The sequence below is a fragment of the Crotalus tigris genome, unplaced genomic scaffold, assembly GCF_016545835.1.
Source record: "Crotalus tigris isolate CLP2741 ecotype Arizona unplaced genomic scaffold, ASM1654583v1 scf7180000024437.13266115, whole genome shotgun sequence".
Lineage (NCBI taxonomy): Eukaryota > Metazoa > Chordata > Lepidosauria > Squamata > Viperidae > Crotalus > Crotalus tigris.
Genome location: NW_024100606.1, coordinates 12,100,283 through 12,117,694, shown reverse-complemented (window position 1 = coordinate 12,117,694; position 17,412 = coordinate 12,100,283). Strand labels below are relative to the sequence as shown.

The 17,412-nt window shown below is 37.7% G+C and overlaps 2 protein-coding genes across 3 annotated transcripts; one reads left to right on the top strand and one right to left on the bottom strand.

Annotated features, from left to right (window-relative positions):
- Positions 1-398: 398 nt before the first annotated feature.
- ACBD7 (acyl-CoA binding domain containing 7) lies at positions 399-7,992 on the bottom strand. Its single transcript, XM_039331756.1, has 4 exons — positions 7,850-7,992; positions 1,231-1,348; positions 1,077-1,139; positions 399-992 (listed from the first exon to the last, which is right to left on the bottom strand). Exons 1-4 carry the CDS (start codon positions 7,859-7,861, stop codon positions 919-921), a joined length of 267 nt encoding a protein of 88 aa, XP_039187690.1. The 5' UTR covers positions 7,862-7,992; the 3' UTR covers positions 399-918.
- Positions 7,993-8,028: 36 nt separating this feature from the next.
- On the top strand, positions 8,029-17,354 carry RPP38 (ribonuclease P/MRP subunit p38). Of its 2 annotated transcripts, none has more exons than XM_039331755.1 (3): positions 8,029-8,163; positions 13,865-13,964; positions 16,078-17,354. In XM_039331755.1, exon 3 carries the CDS (start codon positions 16,107-16,109, stop codon positions 16,944-16,946), a length of 840 nt encoding a protein of 279 aa, XP_039187689.1. In that variant the 5' UTR covers positions 8,029-8,163; positions 13,865-13,964; positions 16,078-16,106; the 3' UTR covers positions 16,947-17,354. The 2 variants fall into 2 exon arrangements, with proteins under 2 accessions (XP_039187689.1, XP_039187688.1); XM_039331754.1 differs by having other exon boundaries at positions 13,865-14,160.
- The last annotated feature ends 58 nt before the right edge of the window (positions 17,355-17,412 follow it).

Sequence of the window (17,412 nt, the reverse complement as noted above, 5' to 3'; positions counted from 1 at the left end):
TGATCATCTTTTGTGACCTGACAAGCAGAGTCAATGGGGAAGCCAGATTCACTTAATAACCATGATACTAACTTAACCAGTGATTCACTTAATAGCTGTGACAAAAAAGTTGTAAAATCGGGCAAAACTCACTTAACAGCTTATTAACTGACTTAGCAATTTTGGGCTCAATTGTGGTTTTAAGTCAAGGACTAGCTTTACTTTTCTAAAATTTATAATGGACAAATTGGCTATTCTGGAAACAAAACAAAACAAAACCAGGACCCAAATCTGACACCAAAGAACAATGGGGAAACTTTTCAACACTATCATAATCTCAATATGACTATCCTTTAGAAGTGGAATTATAAAAACTATTAAATGGCTCAGCTAGAATTCATTAAAAAGCTTGTCATTAGCACACTTAACAATATTTATTGCAAATTAAACTGAAACCAAGATTTCTTATCCTACTGAACAGAAGAACCTCATAAATGCAAAATCGTGCTTCATCCAAGACGTTTTGTTAATAATGAATTATTCTGCAATTGTCACTATGTTCGACCTGTTATTTAGTATTCTATACTCATTTATTAAACTATTGCTTCTTTTACCAGCAATAATCATTGTGTGTATATATTATAGTATTATTCTCTCAGAATTATGTTCCACACATCTTTGATAAAATAGCGATCACAAAAACTTATGCTATTACAAATGTTTGAGACTTTAAGTACCAAAAGTCTGTTATTGGAATGAGGAGTCTAAAAAACTGGTCAAAACAAGTTATGTATTAAGATAGAAAATGTAAAGCACAATCAATGTCATAATGATTAAAATGAAATTGTTACAGATTAAGTTTTAGGCCAGACATTAAAATTAATAACATAGTTTTGAAAGTACCACGAGCTACTTAGAGATAAAGTGTTTAAGGAAATTCTATTTTCCATATTTCTGGATCATTTCATTTGCTTTAGAAATATAGGCTTTCATAGCATCTTCTTTTGATATACCTGGAATGGAAAATTAACAGTTACTATGGTGCCTTACTTTTTATCACTGGGAAAAAAAAACCTATTATTGAAAGTAAAACTAACCTTTCTTCAGATTCCAAGCTTCCCATTTGGCTCTGCCTTTCAAATCTAACATCCCAGGGCACTCTGTTGAAAGAGAAAATATAACCATAAACATTATATGTGTTCTTGAAAAGAGCTCTCATACTCAATTTCTCCTAAATGTTCATTAACGTACCAATGTTGATGTCTCCTACAGTAGCCTGTTTGTAGAGTCCATACAGTTCCTTTAATTCATCATCGATGGGCTTGGACTTTAATTTTTTAACATTTTCTGCCGCAGTCTCAAAGTCAGCCTGATGAGAAAACAAAACAAGACAACCATTAAAGAAATATAATTGTTTCATGTATCAATGTGATCTGTTTATTTCTACAAGTTTTATTGAATGCTTGATTTCTGATTCTAGATGTATGGTAAAATATTCCTGTTTTTCTAGCTGTGTGACAGCTCAAACCCTATACTATTTTTTTTTTTTTTTGCTAGTGTAAGAATTCCCTCCAGCCTTTGAGCTAGAGGTCATGCATACAAAACAGATTTGTACATGTGGAGAATTGCTGTTAAAGGACAAAGAAATTTTCATTACTGAACAACAACAAGGAGCAAGCTCTAAGTTTGGGATAACAATTCAACATTCATTTATTAGTTGAGTTTATAATTCGACTTCTCTTTGCCTTGATTTAATCAAGACTGAGAGCCAGTTTCGTCCAGTAGTTAAGGCACCAGGCTAGAATCTAGGGTAGAAAGCAAGAGACCGTCAATTCAAAGTCCTCCTTTAGCCATGAAAGCCAGCTGGGTGACTTGGACCAGTCACTCTCAGCCCAACTCACAGGGTTGTTGTGGGGGAAATTAGGATGAAAGTGTGTTGGATATATTACTGCCTTGAGTTATTAGTAAAAATAATAAAGGCAGGATACAAACAAAATTAAGAAAATACTTTCAAATATTATTTTCAATTATGTTAAAAATAACCTGGTTCTATTTCATAAAACACAAATTTTATTGCATATCACAACTCCGTTATGCAAAAGAGCGTTAAAACACACAATCTTTCCCCAGCTATTCCACTGTTCTTAAAACTAATTATTACAGTCACAGATATACTTTTGTGAAAACAGAAGTGTGCACTTCTATCGTAGAGCTTCTTTCAGTTCTTTATGCGCCTAATTTTCTTTTCCTTATTCGGTATTATTATTTTTTTAAAAAAAAAATATTTTCCCAGCATGCTTAGCATTGCAGACATGTCAAACACAAGGCCCTGGGGCCGGATGCAGCCCGCAAAGTGGTTTCATATGGCCCGCGAAGCCATCCTGGAAACAGTGAGGAAACGGCCCCCACTGCCTTGGCCCTGGCCCAGGCCAGCCAGCGGGGAGCCAATGTACAATTTTGTGGTGGCCATCTATGCTGTAACACATTCAGTCTCCCTCTGACTTTGCCCTGGTACCCATCATGAACAACCTGGCTAAGGAGAGCAAACGCAGCAGCAGCAGCCTTAAGGAGAAGGTAAGTGCAGCTGGGCATCCCCTTGGGGAAGTGGGGCTGGGCTTGGTGCCACAGGTGCTCGAGGCCAGGCTGGGCATTTGACTCTGCTGCCCAGGGCTCCGGGCAGCCCACGCCACCATCCAGCCCCCCCACATGGCTTGAGAGGAACAGTGAGGCTCCTCCAGTGGACCATGCCTTGGCACTTGCCCTGGTCCCACCCCTTCTGCCAGAGACCCTTAGATCTATCCCACTCCTGCCCAGTCACCCATAGGCACCCTTGACACGAACGATGTAGAGCTGGCCATGCCCACCCAGTAGGTCACAACCACTCGTTCCACGCCCACCCAGTAGGCCGCACCTACGCTGGCCACACCCACCTGGCCCCCCAAGGACAACTGCAATGCTGATGCGGCCCTCAATGAAATTGAGTTTGACACCCCTGTTCTATTGTGTATATGGACAAAACCAAATAAAAAGTGACTTATTGCAGTGATTTTTGCTGATTATATTAAATCAACCTTTCTCAAGCTGGGCCCCTCACTCAAAAGTTCTAACAGATTATAAAGCATCAGACTCAGAAGACAATATGAGATGACCCTCCAAGACAATTCATGTTTGACATAAGCCAAAATTTGACTTTTCTCTAAACAGTATATGATTGTTTCTCACATACAGAAAATTCATTATTACATCTCTAACAAGTATTCTTTAAATAATAAACTATATTGATAAGAGGCACCTGCAAAGAAAGCAAAAAGTAACAAGAATTGTCAGAAAGAAATGAATTAAGACAAAAGAAACAGTTATATAACTGACTGCATCAAATTAAAATGTAGAAATAAATCTAAGGATACATTCATATGCATATAGGAATGAAAGCTACATGCAATTAGCAAAGCCACTTGGAATCTTTCAGCAACTATCTCTGTTTTAGCCTTGAGAACAATTTTATGATTTTTGACTAATTAATTTTGTTCTACTTAAAAAGATCATTAGTATGATACAATGATCTCATATGCTACACAACCAGCTCTTGAAAGTACACATTTTTAGTATTCTGCCTACCAGAATTTTATACCTACTTGCTCAGAACTGTGTTCTGGATTTTGGATACATTCTATAAGTTAGTCCATCCTTGGTTCAAAAATTGATGCCCTATGATGCACTGTTTTGCCCAGTTAAGGGATATGGAAACAAGAATTTTGATACTACATACAGAAAAAATTCATCCCAAAGTCACTTTTTTATTTTTTTCATTACCACCACAGCTCACTTGTTTCTTGCAGTCCTAATTTCTTGTTAAATTTAAAAAATGTACCTGCCCAGCATCTTTTATGTTCAATCAACATAGCCTTGGTCCTTTTTTCAGCTATCTGGGCTGTTGTGGATAAATTCTCAAAACCTGTAGGTTTCCAGCAACAGTAGTTTTAATAGGAATGCAATGCATAATGCTTTTGTGCATTAAAAGAAATAAAATACAAGTTAATTAATTTTAATATTTTTTTAAAAGGACATTGGATTGGATTCATATTTGAGTGCAATTGTAGTGATATTTCCTTAGGCTGAAAAAAAAAGTGAGACTCCATGCAGTACTAATCTCTCATCAAGCTGTTGTCACAGCTGGGCTGCTCTACATGTCTGCTACAGCATGCAGGCATGCACACACAAACAAACACACACACCAAGAAATGTCCTGACATCTCCAGTCCTGGCTGAGATGGATTGAAGTAAATTTGAGTTGTCTAGCATTCTGGTCATTGTACTAATGGTGAACCTGCCTTGATAATAAAAAATTATATGCATGACATCATTTGCCGATGAGTAGACAAGCAGCAGTAAAATCCAGATTTCAATCACCTTGTTTCAAGTGTATCATGATAAAGAAATTTATGATAATAATTTAGAGAAATAATACAGAGTATTTAAAAATAAAACTTTATGATGAAGTAAAATGCCATTAATAATTATTCATTTGCATAATTTATATCCATTATTTATACCTTCCATTTGTTTAGTTCCAGAGATGCAAAAAGAAAAGAAAGACTAATGAGGCGTGGAGGTCAAGTGCTAGGAAATCATATACAGAAATACTGCCTCCAAAAAGTCATAAAAAGCTGCTCTGGACGAGTGATTCATGATCAAAGGTTCTGGGCATCAGATCAAAGTCTGGCTGAAACAAATGCTACCTCCAACAACAGCTTCTGATATTATCTTATGAAGTTTCCAGCCTCACCCAGCTGAGCTGGCATTCATTCGTGATTCACATCTTTCAAGGAGGTGCTTTTTTCTGCAATCTTTACCATTCAACCCTTTGCTCTCTACTAAGTAGCAGCAGCACTGAGAGGGATAAAGATCAGCAACCAGAGTTTCAGGATCATTAGATGTTGCAAGAACCTGTTTCAGAATCAGATTTCAAATTTAAATTGCTTTGACATAAATTACAATTTTACAGATACTAGAATAAAATTATAATAAAGCTGCTACTGGCTAAGGTCATACATATTATCTTTAATCCAGCCTTGTCCTTGGTATTAGTCAATAAAACATCTGCACATTTCATAACAATGGTGCTGAAATTTCATAGTCCAACAATTTGTTGAAGCTGTTAAAGATTATGTGAAGATGCTTTTGTTGCTTTTTCGGGGGGGGGGGAGGAGGAGGCTTCAAGTCTGCATTGACTCCTAGTGACAACTTGGACATATCCTTGCAGACTTTTTGGGCTAGATTTTGGGACTGGTTTGTCACTGCCTTTTTTCTAGAGCTGAGAAAAAAATGACTGGCCTAAGATCATCCAGCTGGCTTTGTGCCTAATGCAGGACAAGAAATGCAGGTTTCTAGCTCCATGTCTTAACCACTACACCAAACTACCTCTTCCATTGCCACAGTATTTAATAATCACTTGTTGAAGGAATTACAACAGCAGTTTTCCCAACATAAAATACTAGATTGAGTATCACTTTTGGGGACTTGGGTATAACCCGCAGTTTATTTAACAACTACAAAAATGATTTTATACTGCCTTCCTCAGGGATTTTTCTAAAATTTTCCAATCTACTTTATATTACTCTTATGTATTCTCCCATCCTAGAAAGCTTAGCTACAAAGCCCACACAAATGTTGCCCATTCAGAAGAACATTACTCTGCTTTTCTCTAATTTTATTCCCTGGACTACTTCAGTACTCTACCAGGGAAAGTCCAGACATTTGCAAAGTAAGAGCAAGTGTTATATATAGTCAGATCAAGAGGAAGATCTGGTGGCAAGGAGTGCAAGTGGAAACGATCTTTGATTTTCTAGAAGCAAGTGAAATCCTGTTTATCTACAACTTTGCAGGCTCAAATAAAGGAAAAAAATCCACACAAGCAGTTCAGAAGATTGCACTAAGAAACCAGCACAAAATAGGGGGTTTGAAAATGGAACCACAGCAAACAAGATGCTGTAAGGGTAAGTAACAATATTGGTGACTTTGGCTAAGAAAAAATGAATATCAAATCTACATACAAATACACATGATATGGAGCAGAAGGAATGGGGCTTTTTTCCCTCTACACCAGACATGTCAAACACAAGGCCCAGGGGCCGGATGTGGCCTGCAAAGTGGTTTCATGTGGCCCGCGAAGCCATCCTGGAAACAGTAAGAGAATGACCCCCGCTGCCTTGGCCCTGGCCCAGGCTGGCCGGGAGCCAATGTACAATTTTGTGGTGGCCATCTATGCTGAAACACATTCAGTCTTAGCTCCACAAGGCCGTGGAGAAACAGTGAGGAACCAGCCCCTGTCGCGTCGGCCCCGTCCCCTGGGTGCATGCTGGGGAGGTGTCACCCTTTGTGAGGAATGAAGAAATGGACCATACCTTGGCGCTTGCCCCAGTCCCACCCCCCTTCTGCCAGAGACCCTCAGATTTGTCCCACTCCTGCCCAGGCCCCCACAGGTACCCTTGATGCGAACGATGTAGAGCTGGCCATGCCCACCCAGTAGGCCACACCCACTCCATCCATGCCCACCCAGTAGGCTGCATCCAACCTGGCCGCCGCCCCCCGTGGGCAACCGCAATACTGATGTGGCCCTCAATGAAATTGAGTTTGACACCCCTGCTCTACACAATACACAATGCTAGATGTTGGGTAAATCAGGAACAATACTGTTTCACAGAGCATTTAATTAAACAATGCAATTTATGGTCACAAGAGGCAGTGATGGCCATCATCCTGGCTAATTGGACAGATTACATCAACATAAAGACAACAAAGTTATCAGTAGCTATTAATCACAACAGAGATACGTGACTCTTGCAATCAGAAACACACTGCCTCTCTTGTAAGGAACAGGAATAGAAGAATGTTATTGTCCAATTTCCAATTTTCCCATTAGCAGCTGCCTGGCTGGATTGAACAGCTTTTGGCTTCATCATTTAGCATGGGTTTTTTTATATTCATATATACGAACCTAGGCGTGAATTGCATGCTATAACCATTTCATTTAAAACTAAACTACTAATCCAGTTGTTAGGGAAATCCTTTCTTTTTGTAGCAAATCCAAACGGTTTTGGCAGCAACCATCCCTAGGTAAGCACTTTTTACTATCAAACATCTGCCTTTTCTCCACATGGGACTCATTACAGCACACATATTGTTCTCAATGGATAGAATAGTCTCCTGGAGAATATCAACCAGATTCTCTGCAGTCAACGTGGCTGAAGAAATTATAAAGTCACAAGTCCTTAAATCTTTTCAAGGATCGTATTTATACTGTGCATAGATAAAGTATTAAATCCCATTTCTGTGCTGATGCACAGTAAGAGACAAAAGATAAAAAGAGCAAATCCATTTTAGATCAGTAGATCTTGCTTCCTTCTCAACCAAGAAAGAAAAGAAACTCCTGCACACAGAAACAAAGCCGTACATTGTTTCAATTTCAGTAATGGATTTGCGGTCTAATTAAACACGCGAGAGTTCATCAATCTTTGTTGGAGTATCAACTTTTCTCAAAGTAGGCATCTACTTTTATTCACACGAATCTCTTCCACGGCTAATCAGAATCCCAGTTCACTCAATTAAATTAACCCAGTTCGCACATCATACGGAACTACTAACTCGCCACTTCGCCCAGCAGGTCAGATTAAAATGCGTTTGGCCAGTCTGTGAATCAATGTCCCGTGCCAACTCGGTGACGCGGATTAAAGGAAAAGCTGTTTTAAAGGACGAAGCTAAGCTGATTTACAGCCATTAGTTTTTCATGGGATATTAAGTCTGGAAGCCACAAAGGTAAACCAATCCCAGTTCTCTTTTTTTCTCCTCATCCCCTTTTTTATTTCATTACCTGAAGTGTCATGTTGCTTCGTACACCGAACACTTGAACTCCTACGAACGAGCAGCGGACTGGGCTCTAGGCGCGCGCTTTTCCCCCCCGCAGTCTTTTTTTTTTTTTTTTAAACTCTGGCAGGCCAGTTTTTCTGCCTGGAGCGGAGCTTTGTGACGTCACTCCAAGGGCTGTAGTCAGTGCACCGACGCAAACTCGGGATGAGATGGACTTCGTCTGCATCGAAGCAGACAAATGGAAAGCAAGCATCGGAGCCGGAGGAGGAGCAATTGCTAGGCGGAAGGAAAGCAAGAGAAATTCGCCTTCGGTCAGAGGTATTGTTTTGCAACCGCGAGAATCTCGAAGCTAGAGAAAGGGGGTCAGATTTCAGCGTAGTGGGATTGCTGCAAGATAAGCGCAGCCTCCTTGCAGTGCGCAGCGTCTGTTAGGCTGCCCTCGGTGGTGTAGGATAGTCGTCAGCATAATTAAGAGTTGATTGTCACCGCAGATAGCTTTGTGTACTTCATGGCACCGAATGGGCTGACATCTAGCAAAATGCTTGGGACTAAATCTGTCAAGAGAAGAGAAAGGTCGCGTTCACACTACCCTTTCAGTCCGTATCTACTAAATTGTGTCAATTCAGTTGGTGTGGTTAGTTGAGGGTTCATTGCTTTATTTTGTTTATTAGTATCCCGCCTTTATCATTTTTAAAATAATTTAAGGCACTGAACATGTACAGCGCGCCTTTTTCCTCCTATTTTCCCCACAACAACGTCGCTCTGAAGTGAGTTAAGCTGAGAGAGAATGATTGACCCACCCAGGTGCCTTATGTAACTTTCTTCGCAAATGCCTAAATCAGAAAAGTATGTAAGTGCAGCCTTGAAACCAGGAAGCAATACCTGGGGGAAGGGCGTGTCCTGCTGCTGTCAACTTTTGTTGTTTGACAGCTAGAAAAAAATGCCGCCCAGAACTCCAAAAATGCTTTCCCCTGGATTTTTTTTTCCTAACCCAGAATTATAATGATGTAGAATAGATTAGAATAAAGTCAAAGGACATTTCAGTTCTCCCCTTTTTTAATTTTTCTTTTCTGTGTACTAATCTGAAAAGAATTAATATTAATTTGACAAGAGAACAACTTTGGAATAGATGACATATAACCATTCTTTTTTCAAAAGTATGAGAAAAAATCATTAATTTAAGGCAACATTTATTTTAAAAGTAAATTATTTGGAGAATTGTATTTCAGGTAAGTATATTAGTCAATATTCTGTTGATCAAATTCTACTGGATTGTTTTATTGGATTGTGAGATTTTGCCCCTGGCCATTTTCTTAACAGTTATTTTATGCTCATAATTAATAAGCACATCTCTTGTTTTTCAGCAGCCCTGCATACAGTTCATTATTAATTATATAAACTAGTTGGGCTAGACTGAATGTGGTTTCTGATTTCTCCTATTGATTTCAATTGTAGAAAATCAACTCTGAAAATGTATTTGTGTGCATGTAGCATGGTTTCCTTTCTAATTGACTTTGCTTCTTATAAAATTTAAATAATTAAACAATGTACAATAAAACAGTGTACTAAAAATCATTTGCTTGTTTCTTTTGCTCGGCAAATTTTAAAAGGCTCCTTAATGCATCCTAATCCAGTTCTCTATTTAATAAGACTAAATGTGCATATCTAATCTCATTCCCAATACTCTTAAGGGATTTTCCACACTGCAGTTTAAATTGCTTGTCTCCTGCGCATAAACTAGAAATGAGACTGGATTAAGAATGACTTTCATGGTCAGTATAGGTAGAGGGATTCAGGGTAGGGTTCAGGGAGGGGGTTGAGGCGGGGGTAGGTACAACAATGGGGTTGCCCCCAATAACATTTCAAGCTTTAGCAAGCAAACTATCATCCGGATACAGGTGTTCAGTGGGAATAATTAATATAATAATAAGTGGTTGTAGTCAACAAAAGTAACTATGATTATAAACCATGTCAATTAATAAACATCAATCCTCTTAATAAATTTCACAATCATTTTTCATTAACTCATTTTGCTAACCATTGATAAAAATTTTCCCATGTTTTAAAATAGACTGAATCTTCTTTCTCTTTAATCTCTAGGGTTAGTCTGTCCATTTCTGCACATTCTAAAATTTTCCTAATTATAATCTCATCAGATGGTACATTCTCATTTTTCCAATATTGGGCAAATGCTATTCTCGCAGCTGTCAATATAGGTAATATTAAATACTCATTTCCCATAGTTAGATCCTAGTATTCCTAACAGAAACAATTCTGGCTTAAATTCTATCTGTATTTTAGTTATCTTTTTCAGCCATATATGAATCTTAAACTAAAATTTCTTTGCACTAGGATATACCTACCAGATATGGTAACAGGTACCTGGGTTTTGTTTACATTTCCAACAATCATTCAAAACATTTTTAAACATTTCTCTAACTTTACTGGTGTTGTGTGCCATATATAAAACATTTTATACAGGTTTTCTTTATAGGAAGCTGCTTTAGTAAATTTAATACTTCTATCCCATAACTTTTGCCAAGCTTCTAAGTCTATAGAATATCCAAAGTTTTTTGCCCAAACTATCATTGTCTCTTTTATTTGTTCTTCTTCCATCTTCCATTTTAGCAGAAATCTATAAAGTTTCTTGATCAGATTTTCATCTGTTTTCAAGAGAATTTGGTCAAATTCTATCTGTTCTTTATAAAATCCTGCTGCCTTTAAATCTTTCTTGTTTGAATTTGTAAGTAAGGCCACCATGATAAATCGATACCTTATTGTTGTAGATCTTGCCTGTCTTTAAGTTTTCCATCCTTATCCAAAATGTCTTTATAAGTAACGAGTTTGTCGTAATTAATTAAATTTGGGTAAGCAAAAGTTTCCATTGTTGAGAGCCACTCTGGTATTTGATATACATTTTTTGTTTTATTGGCTCCCATTCTAAAAGCAGTACATTCCTTATAGCATGGTTTTGGAAATATCTGTGTATTTTATTTTTCCCATATCACAGAAACGCATACCCTTTCCTTACCTTTATAAAATCTAATAAAATATTTAAAAAAAAGAATGACTTTCATGGGATTCAACTCATTTGTATTTTGGCCATGATGATGGCCTGATGTTCATTACAACCTCTGATTTGTAGATTCCTCTGTTTCTTTACCCTTCCCAAACCAATTAAAAGAGGGGGCGGAACTACAGTTTGACACTTTTTTTCTGGGTTAAAAGTGACAAAACTCTTCCCAATGTCACATGGTGAAATTAAAAAAATAAAAAGTAGCTTTTAGTGACCAGGAGAGGAGTAATTGGCCCTATTGGAATGAAGTTGCCTACATTAAAATAGCAGGAGGCAAGGCAACACTGCTTAAGCCAGTTCAAGTCAGAAACACTATAGATTCTCTCATGTAGGAACTGTCTTGTTTACAGCATCTATTCACAGTTATAATGGTTGATGAGAAAGTAAATTTGCAACCAATTGATTATAAAAAGAGCTTTAGTTGTGCTTAGGAAACTGCAACCCCTGGATATCTCATTATCTTCAAGTGAAATCTATATACAGAAGAGAGCCAAAATGAAAAAACAGATTGGTAAAGCAGTGTGACAAGGCTAAATACTCTCCCAATATTTTTTCAGCCTATATGAGATTATATAGTGAAAGAGGTTGGATTGGAAGAAGATGAGTGTAGATGTAAAACTGCAAAAAGAAAAATATGTCGTGCTTATTATTATAACTGAAAATGGAAATTATCTCAGAACTCTAGTAATGAAAATTAAGGACTAATGAAAAAATGGGATTATTAAATAAAAAGACTAAACTAAAGGTAGCAGATACAGTACAGTCACCACTTCTAGAACACATAGTAAAGATATTGAAGGGGTGGATACTTCTGCCTTTTAGGATTAACGTCAATGTTAAAGGGACCAAGAAATAGACTGCAGACTAAATAGATGCTCATGTAGCAATAAAATGCTTAGAAATGATGTTCAGATGTTGGAATATGTTTGTAGAATCATTCAAGCAACAGTTTTCTCTGTGACATGAATGTGTGGCATGTGAATATTGAACTTCGAAGAAGCATGAAATTGATGCTTTTGCTGCTTAGTTTTGGGAAACCAAGAAAATAAGCAAGTAGATAATGGAACTAATCTGTCCAGATTTTCATTCAAGGTGCAGCTGGGTAGGTGCAAGTTGTATTCTGGACACATTTTGAAAAGATGCAACTCTGTAATGCTAAGAAAGGTGGAAGGAAAGAGAAAAAGGGATGATCAGTAGCAAGGTGGACGGACTTGCTTGTAGTATTGATGGGTGCACTACTGAGATATCTGAAGAGCTAGGTTGGAAACAGATCATCCTGGGAAAGGACTGTTAATAAAAGACAACACTAAATTGATAACACATAAGAACCAAAAAAGAACTAATTAAGGCCAAGCTAACCAACCAATGGGTCATGCAATTTGGAAGGCTTTGGAAGAATAAGATAATTTATCATGAATCTAATTCTGCTATTTGTTTCTTTCCTTATTGGGGAAAACTGCTTGGAATGCCAATTTCTTGGTCAGCAAAATTTACCAAATATTCTATTATTGAAATCTGAAAAATATTGATGCTTGAAGACCTAAATCATTTTTTCTACAAAAAAGTATTTTGAATTGCTGCATAAAATGCAGATTTCCACCCAACCCAATCTTTTGCTAGTCATAGATGCAAAAGTGAAATATTGATACCAACTTCTAGCCAAAATTGCCATTTCACAGGACTAGAGGAATGATGGAATAAAACATTTGTTTCCATTTCAAAATGTGAATTTTTATTCAGAATTGATGTGGGACACGTTTTGTGTGAGATCTGGAATTATATTAAATTAATTGGAATTTTTAAATGTTATTATTTATTCAATTTGTTTGACCATGCATCTCATCAAGCAACTCTAGACAATTTGCAACAGATAAAAATAATCCAATAAAAACAAATGAAAAATCAATGAACAAAAATATAAAAACTATAATTTTTAAAAAATCAATATCAGCAGCAGAATTCATCATGCAACAGTCAACGTATCCATTGTAAGAACTCTCCCCTCCATTGCCAGATTCCCCAGGCATGGTGATAGAGCCACGTCTACAGGGCTTTCCCAAATAAGGTGACCAACTTTTTTACAATGAAAAGGAGGACACAAATAAATTGAAGAAAAAAATATTGTAAATAACAGAAACATTTTATTCATTGCAACAACAATACAGACAACTTGCATGTGCAAAGTCTGCCAACTGGGTGTTTTGGCATGCTCAGTAGCAATTCCTATTGGCTTTCGAAAGCCAATAGCGGGAGTAGCACAGCACATGCAAAAGTTGAAAAAAAAACCCACCAAAAAAAGGTGCTGGAACGCCTTTCTAAGCGTTCTATGAGAAAAAAAAAAAGCCCTGCAGATTAGTCTTTATCAAAAAGGAGGACATGTAGGAGGACACTTTTCAAGGGAGGACAGAACTTACAAAAGGAGGACTATCCTCCCTAAAGGAGGACGGTTGGTCACCTTATATCCCAAAGGTTAGTAGGGTCAAGCCAAGGTCTGGGGGTCGATGTTCCAGAGGGCAAGCAGTATAACAGAAAAGACTCTCTTCCTGGTCCCATTGACACACTGGTAAATGGGACTTGTCTGCGGTTCTTAACTGCAGTTTAATCTTAATTGCATCACTAATCCTGATTGATGAATTTCACTGTTTGGGCTGGCAAGGAGAAAAGTTTTGAGTTAATCAAACCTTATAAGAGTTATGTCTCGATGGCTTCTTATTTATTGTTTTTACTTTGTACTATGTCTGGCATCATTCTTTTTTTCTTTTTCTTTTTTTGCACTATTAGCAACATTATTTTTATTTAAAAGAATCCGGCTTTTCCAACGTCGTTGTAGTTCAGGCAATTCTGCGGGCATGGCCATTAGGGGGCATTCCGCGAATGCAGAAAGATAGGGATGTTCACAGCAATCTGGAGTTGATTGGTTTCGCGCTCTTCCTTTCTGTCTAGAGTCCTCCCAGACGCGAAGAGGCGCTATCGAGGCGAGCGTGGGCCTAGCTTGGCGAGCAACCGGCCTCTTCCGCTTCCTGCTGTGCTGGACACGGCATGGGTAAGATTCCCTTGCGACCAGGCGATGCTTCTGCATGAACGCCGCTGCGCTTCCATCGGTGGAGGAAGAGAAATTGATCAGGCCGCTGGAGTTTGGAGGGAAAGCGGGTGGCGTGTAGCCAACAATCTGGAGAGCCTTGCAGCTTCCCGTGGGTTCGAGACAGCAGCCCCTCCCTGAAGTGAAGCTGTTGGCAGGAGTATGCAGCGTTGTCTTTTATCTGCTTCATTGATAGCAAACCCAGAATTCTCTTTAAATCGGATGGAAGAGCTCCTTCCAACAAGCTCTCTTTAAGAAAAAAAAACCGCTTATGTTTTCCTTCTTTATTGTTATTTCTACTACTGCAGTTTAAGGAGCGTTTCTTTCTTTCAATTTGTATCAGTGGCTGGTTTCGAAAATTGCATTTCTGTGTACAACCTGAAGTTGCTCTATTTGCTTTATTGTGCTGGGATTCTGTATCATTCTTTTATTGCCTGTAACCTGTTTAAAGCGTTTAGGAGAGAAAAGTGTTTTGAAATATTCTGGAAATAGAACAGAACTTTTATTTTCAGTGGGTAGTTAGAAGCATTTAAATGGCGAATAGTAGCAGCTGTTTGCAGACCTGATTGGAAAGTGGAGGAAAGAACAGCGGGAACTTAAAGTGATCTGGGAATAGTAAAAGGGTCAAAGAAGTTATTTCCATATTTTTGCCAAGGAAGCATGAGTGTATCCATGTAAAGATTGATTTCAGTGCTCTTCACAGAAAGCTAAAATTAGCTATTTTGCATGATACATTCTTTTGGATAAGAAACTTGATAATGGATCCTCAAATTGATATCAGTTTCTGGAACCACATAGATAATCAGTTTTCACCTTGGCTCTTTATATTGTGGTATACTAGTAGATGTTTGGCAGTCGGCTCTGCTAATTCCAGTCCATTTCTCTGTGCTGCTAGTCTGTCAACAGCTGATTGGCATGCTGGGTATTGTGGCTCAGCTCTACTAACAAATGGCTGAGCAGTTTGTACAAAATTTAAAATTGACTTTCATGAGCCAGCTTTAGCACATCTCTACATATTTTTCAAGGGAGGATAACAACCTAGCCAAGCCTATTTTAGCTTAGTGTATTGTATAAATTCAGGCCATTTGGATAGTTAATATTGTGAGAACCTAAACTATCAGGTTATGAATGCATGTATCATGAGGACACAACCATTTTGTAACCAAGAAGGGATGTTTATTCAGAAATACTTCCTAGCTGTTGTTTCCCATTCTTTATCATTCTTTTATGTGTGTACAGTGTATGTATGTAATTGGAACACATACATAGTTTGGTTGCTGGCAAGTAATAGCATGAATTGGCTTGCAATAGGATATAACAATATTTGGCAGACATTGCCACTTCCTAAACCCTGTTGGCTTGTACAAGCCTAGATCAACATTTTTTATCTTTTTTATTTTATTTTTACCTACTTTTTCCTTCAATTAACATCAGTGGGACAGAGAAATTCTTCCATTTCTGATATAGTCTAGTTTTTTTTCTCATACTGTGAGCAAAAAAGAGTTTGGGAATCTATTGGTTCAAAGGTTTTCATGATGCTCCACCCCTTCCAGTCCCTGCTGGGTTTCTGTTGATTAATTGATGTGTCATCAAGTTTGTATCATTTCAGTAATAACATTGTTAGACATCCAGCATGATCTATTCCCAGCCTGGTTGTTCAGATCGAGTAGTCCTCCAATTACCAATGTAACCAAATCCATCCATCTTGCTTCTGTCTTACCTCGTCTTTTTCTTCCATCTTTCAGACTTTTCAGGAGAAATAGTTTTTGCACAATGCGTTCAGAATATGGTAATTTAGTTACTTGTGCCCTAATGTAGAAAATTCTACATTGATTGAACTCTGGCTTTTTTATTATTGTAGACAAATCATTAACAGTACTATAGCTACTTGGGTGTAGCTTTTTTATCAATAAGGCAGGGATAAAGATTTTTCAGCTGTAAAATTATAGCTTCAGATTCTTTTAATAGCATAGAATAAAGTCAGTATAAGAAAAGCGAATGGGACATTTCATTCTTTTTAATTATTGCTACATTTTAAGCAAAATACTTAAAACCTTTTCTCTTGTATTCATTTCAGCTTGATTTCCAAAGTGTAAGCACACCAAAATGTCTGTTCTGCGGGGGAAAGGATCAGCCCGCAAATCCAAACAAAGTGTGAAAACATCTTTCAACAACCCATATATTCCACAATGGTGTACACTGCCAGGAGAGGATATGCATTTTGTCTTGCAGGCCTTGGAAGAAGTCATGAAGCAGATTGGATTTAAAAAGATAGAGGATCGGAAGAGAATGAAAAGCACTTCCAGAAAAAGGCAAAAAGAGGAAGAGTATTGCAATCTTCCGAGCAAATTTCACAAAGACAAAGAGGCTGATGACCCAAAAGCACGTGGGTGGTCCGATGTGCAAATCAGGAACCAGCTTGCTATTGGGATCAATGAAGTAACTAGAGCTTTAGAAAAAAATGAATTGTGTCTTGTACTGGTATGCAAATCTGCCAAACCTGCCTTGCTAACATCTCATCTGATTCCACTCAGTGCAAGTAGAGCTATCCCAGCTGGGCAAGTTCCACGTCTCAGCGAAACATTAGCCCCAGTGCTTGGACTAACATCTGTGCTGGCCTTGGGGTTTAAAAGAACAGCTGATGTGTTTGCAAAGGTACTTGAGGTAATTATTCCACGAATTCCTAATTTAGATCTGCCATGGATGCAGCATGGAATTGAACCACTTTTAATCAATGATACTGTTATGACTGTTTCAGCTGCCGAATCCACTGATTCTACCCCAGTAGTGAGCTCTCTTAGTCACAAGCGGAAACTAGCAGGTAACAGCCCACTTGCTTCCCCTACCATAGCTCTGCAGACACTTAAAGTTAAAAATGTAGTTCCCAATCCAAAAAAATGCCGCAAGCTTCCCAAAACTAAAAAACGTATTTCAAAGCAACATTGAGATTTCTACCCTACATTTTTGATTTCCATCTGCCTAAGTTATGATGTATGTCATATCACTGAATAAAAGCATTTTTTTCCAAATTAGTTTTGCATTTTTTTAAAAAAAGCTGTATCCATCTAGAAGAGGGTGCTTAACCAATGAATGCCTAACAAAAATTCCTTTTCTTCCATTCTATTATCTCTTCCCCTTATTTTTTTTCATTTTTCATTTTATACTTTTCTTCTGCTTTCCCTTAACCAATTTCCAGCCAGTGAATTTCTTCTGCTGCTAGAAGAATCAAGGAGAATATGTTCATGTACACCAGCAGAAAAATATTTTATATAAATTATTATATAAATAGCCTATTATTCCAGATGATTTTTATTAAGATTATGAATTCAATAAATATAACTTTTTTATCCTGACTATACGTTTTTGGAATATGGCTTCTGCAAGTAGATAAAGCATAGAAATATGTATGTAT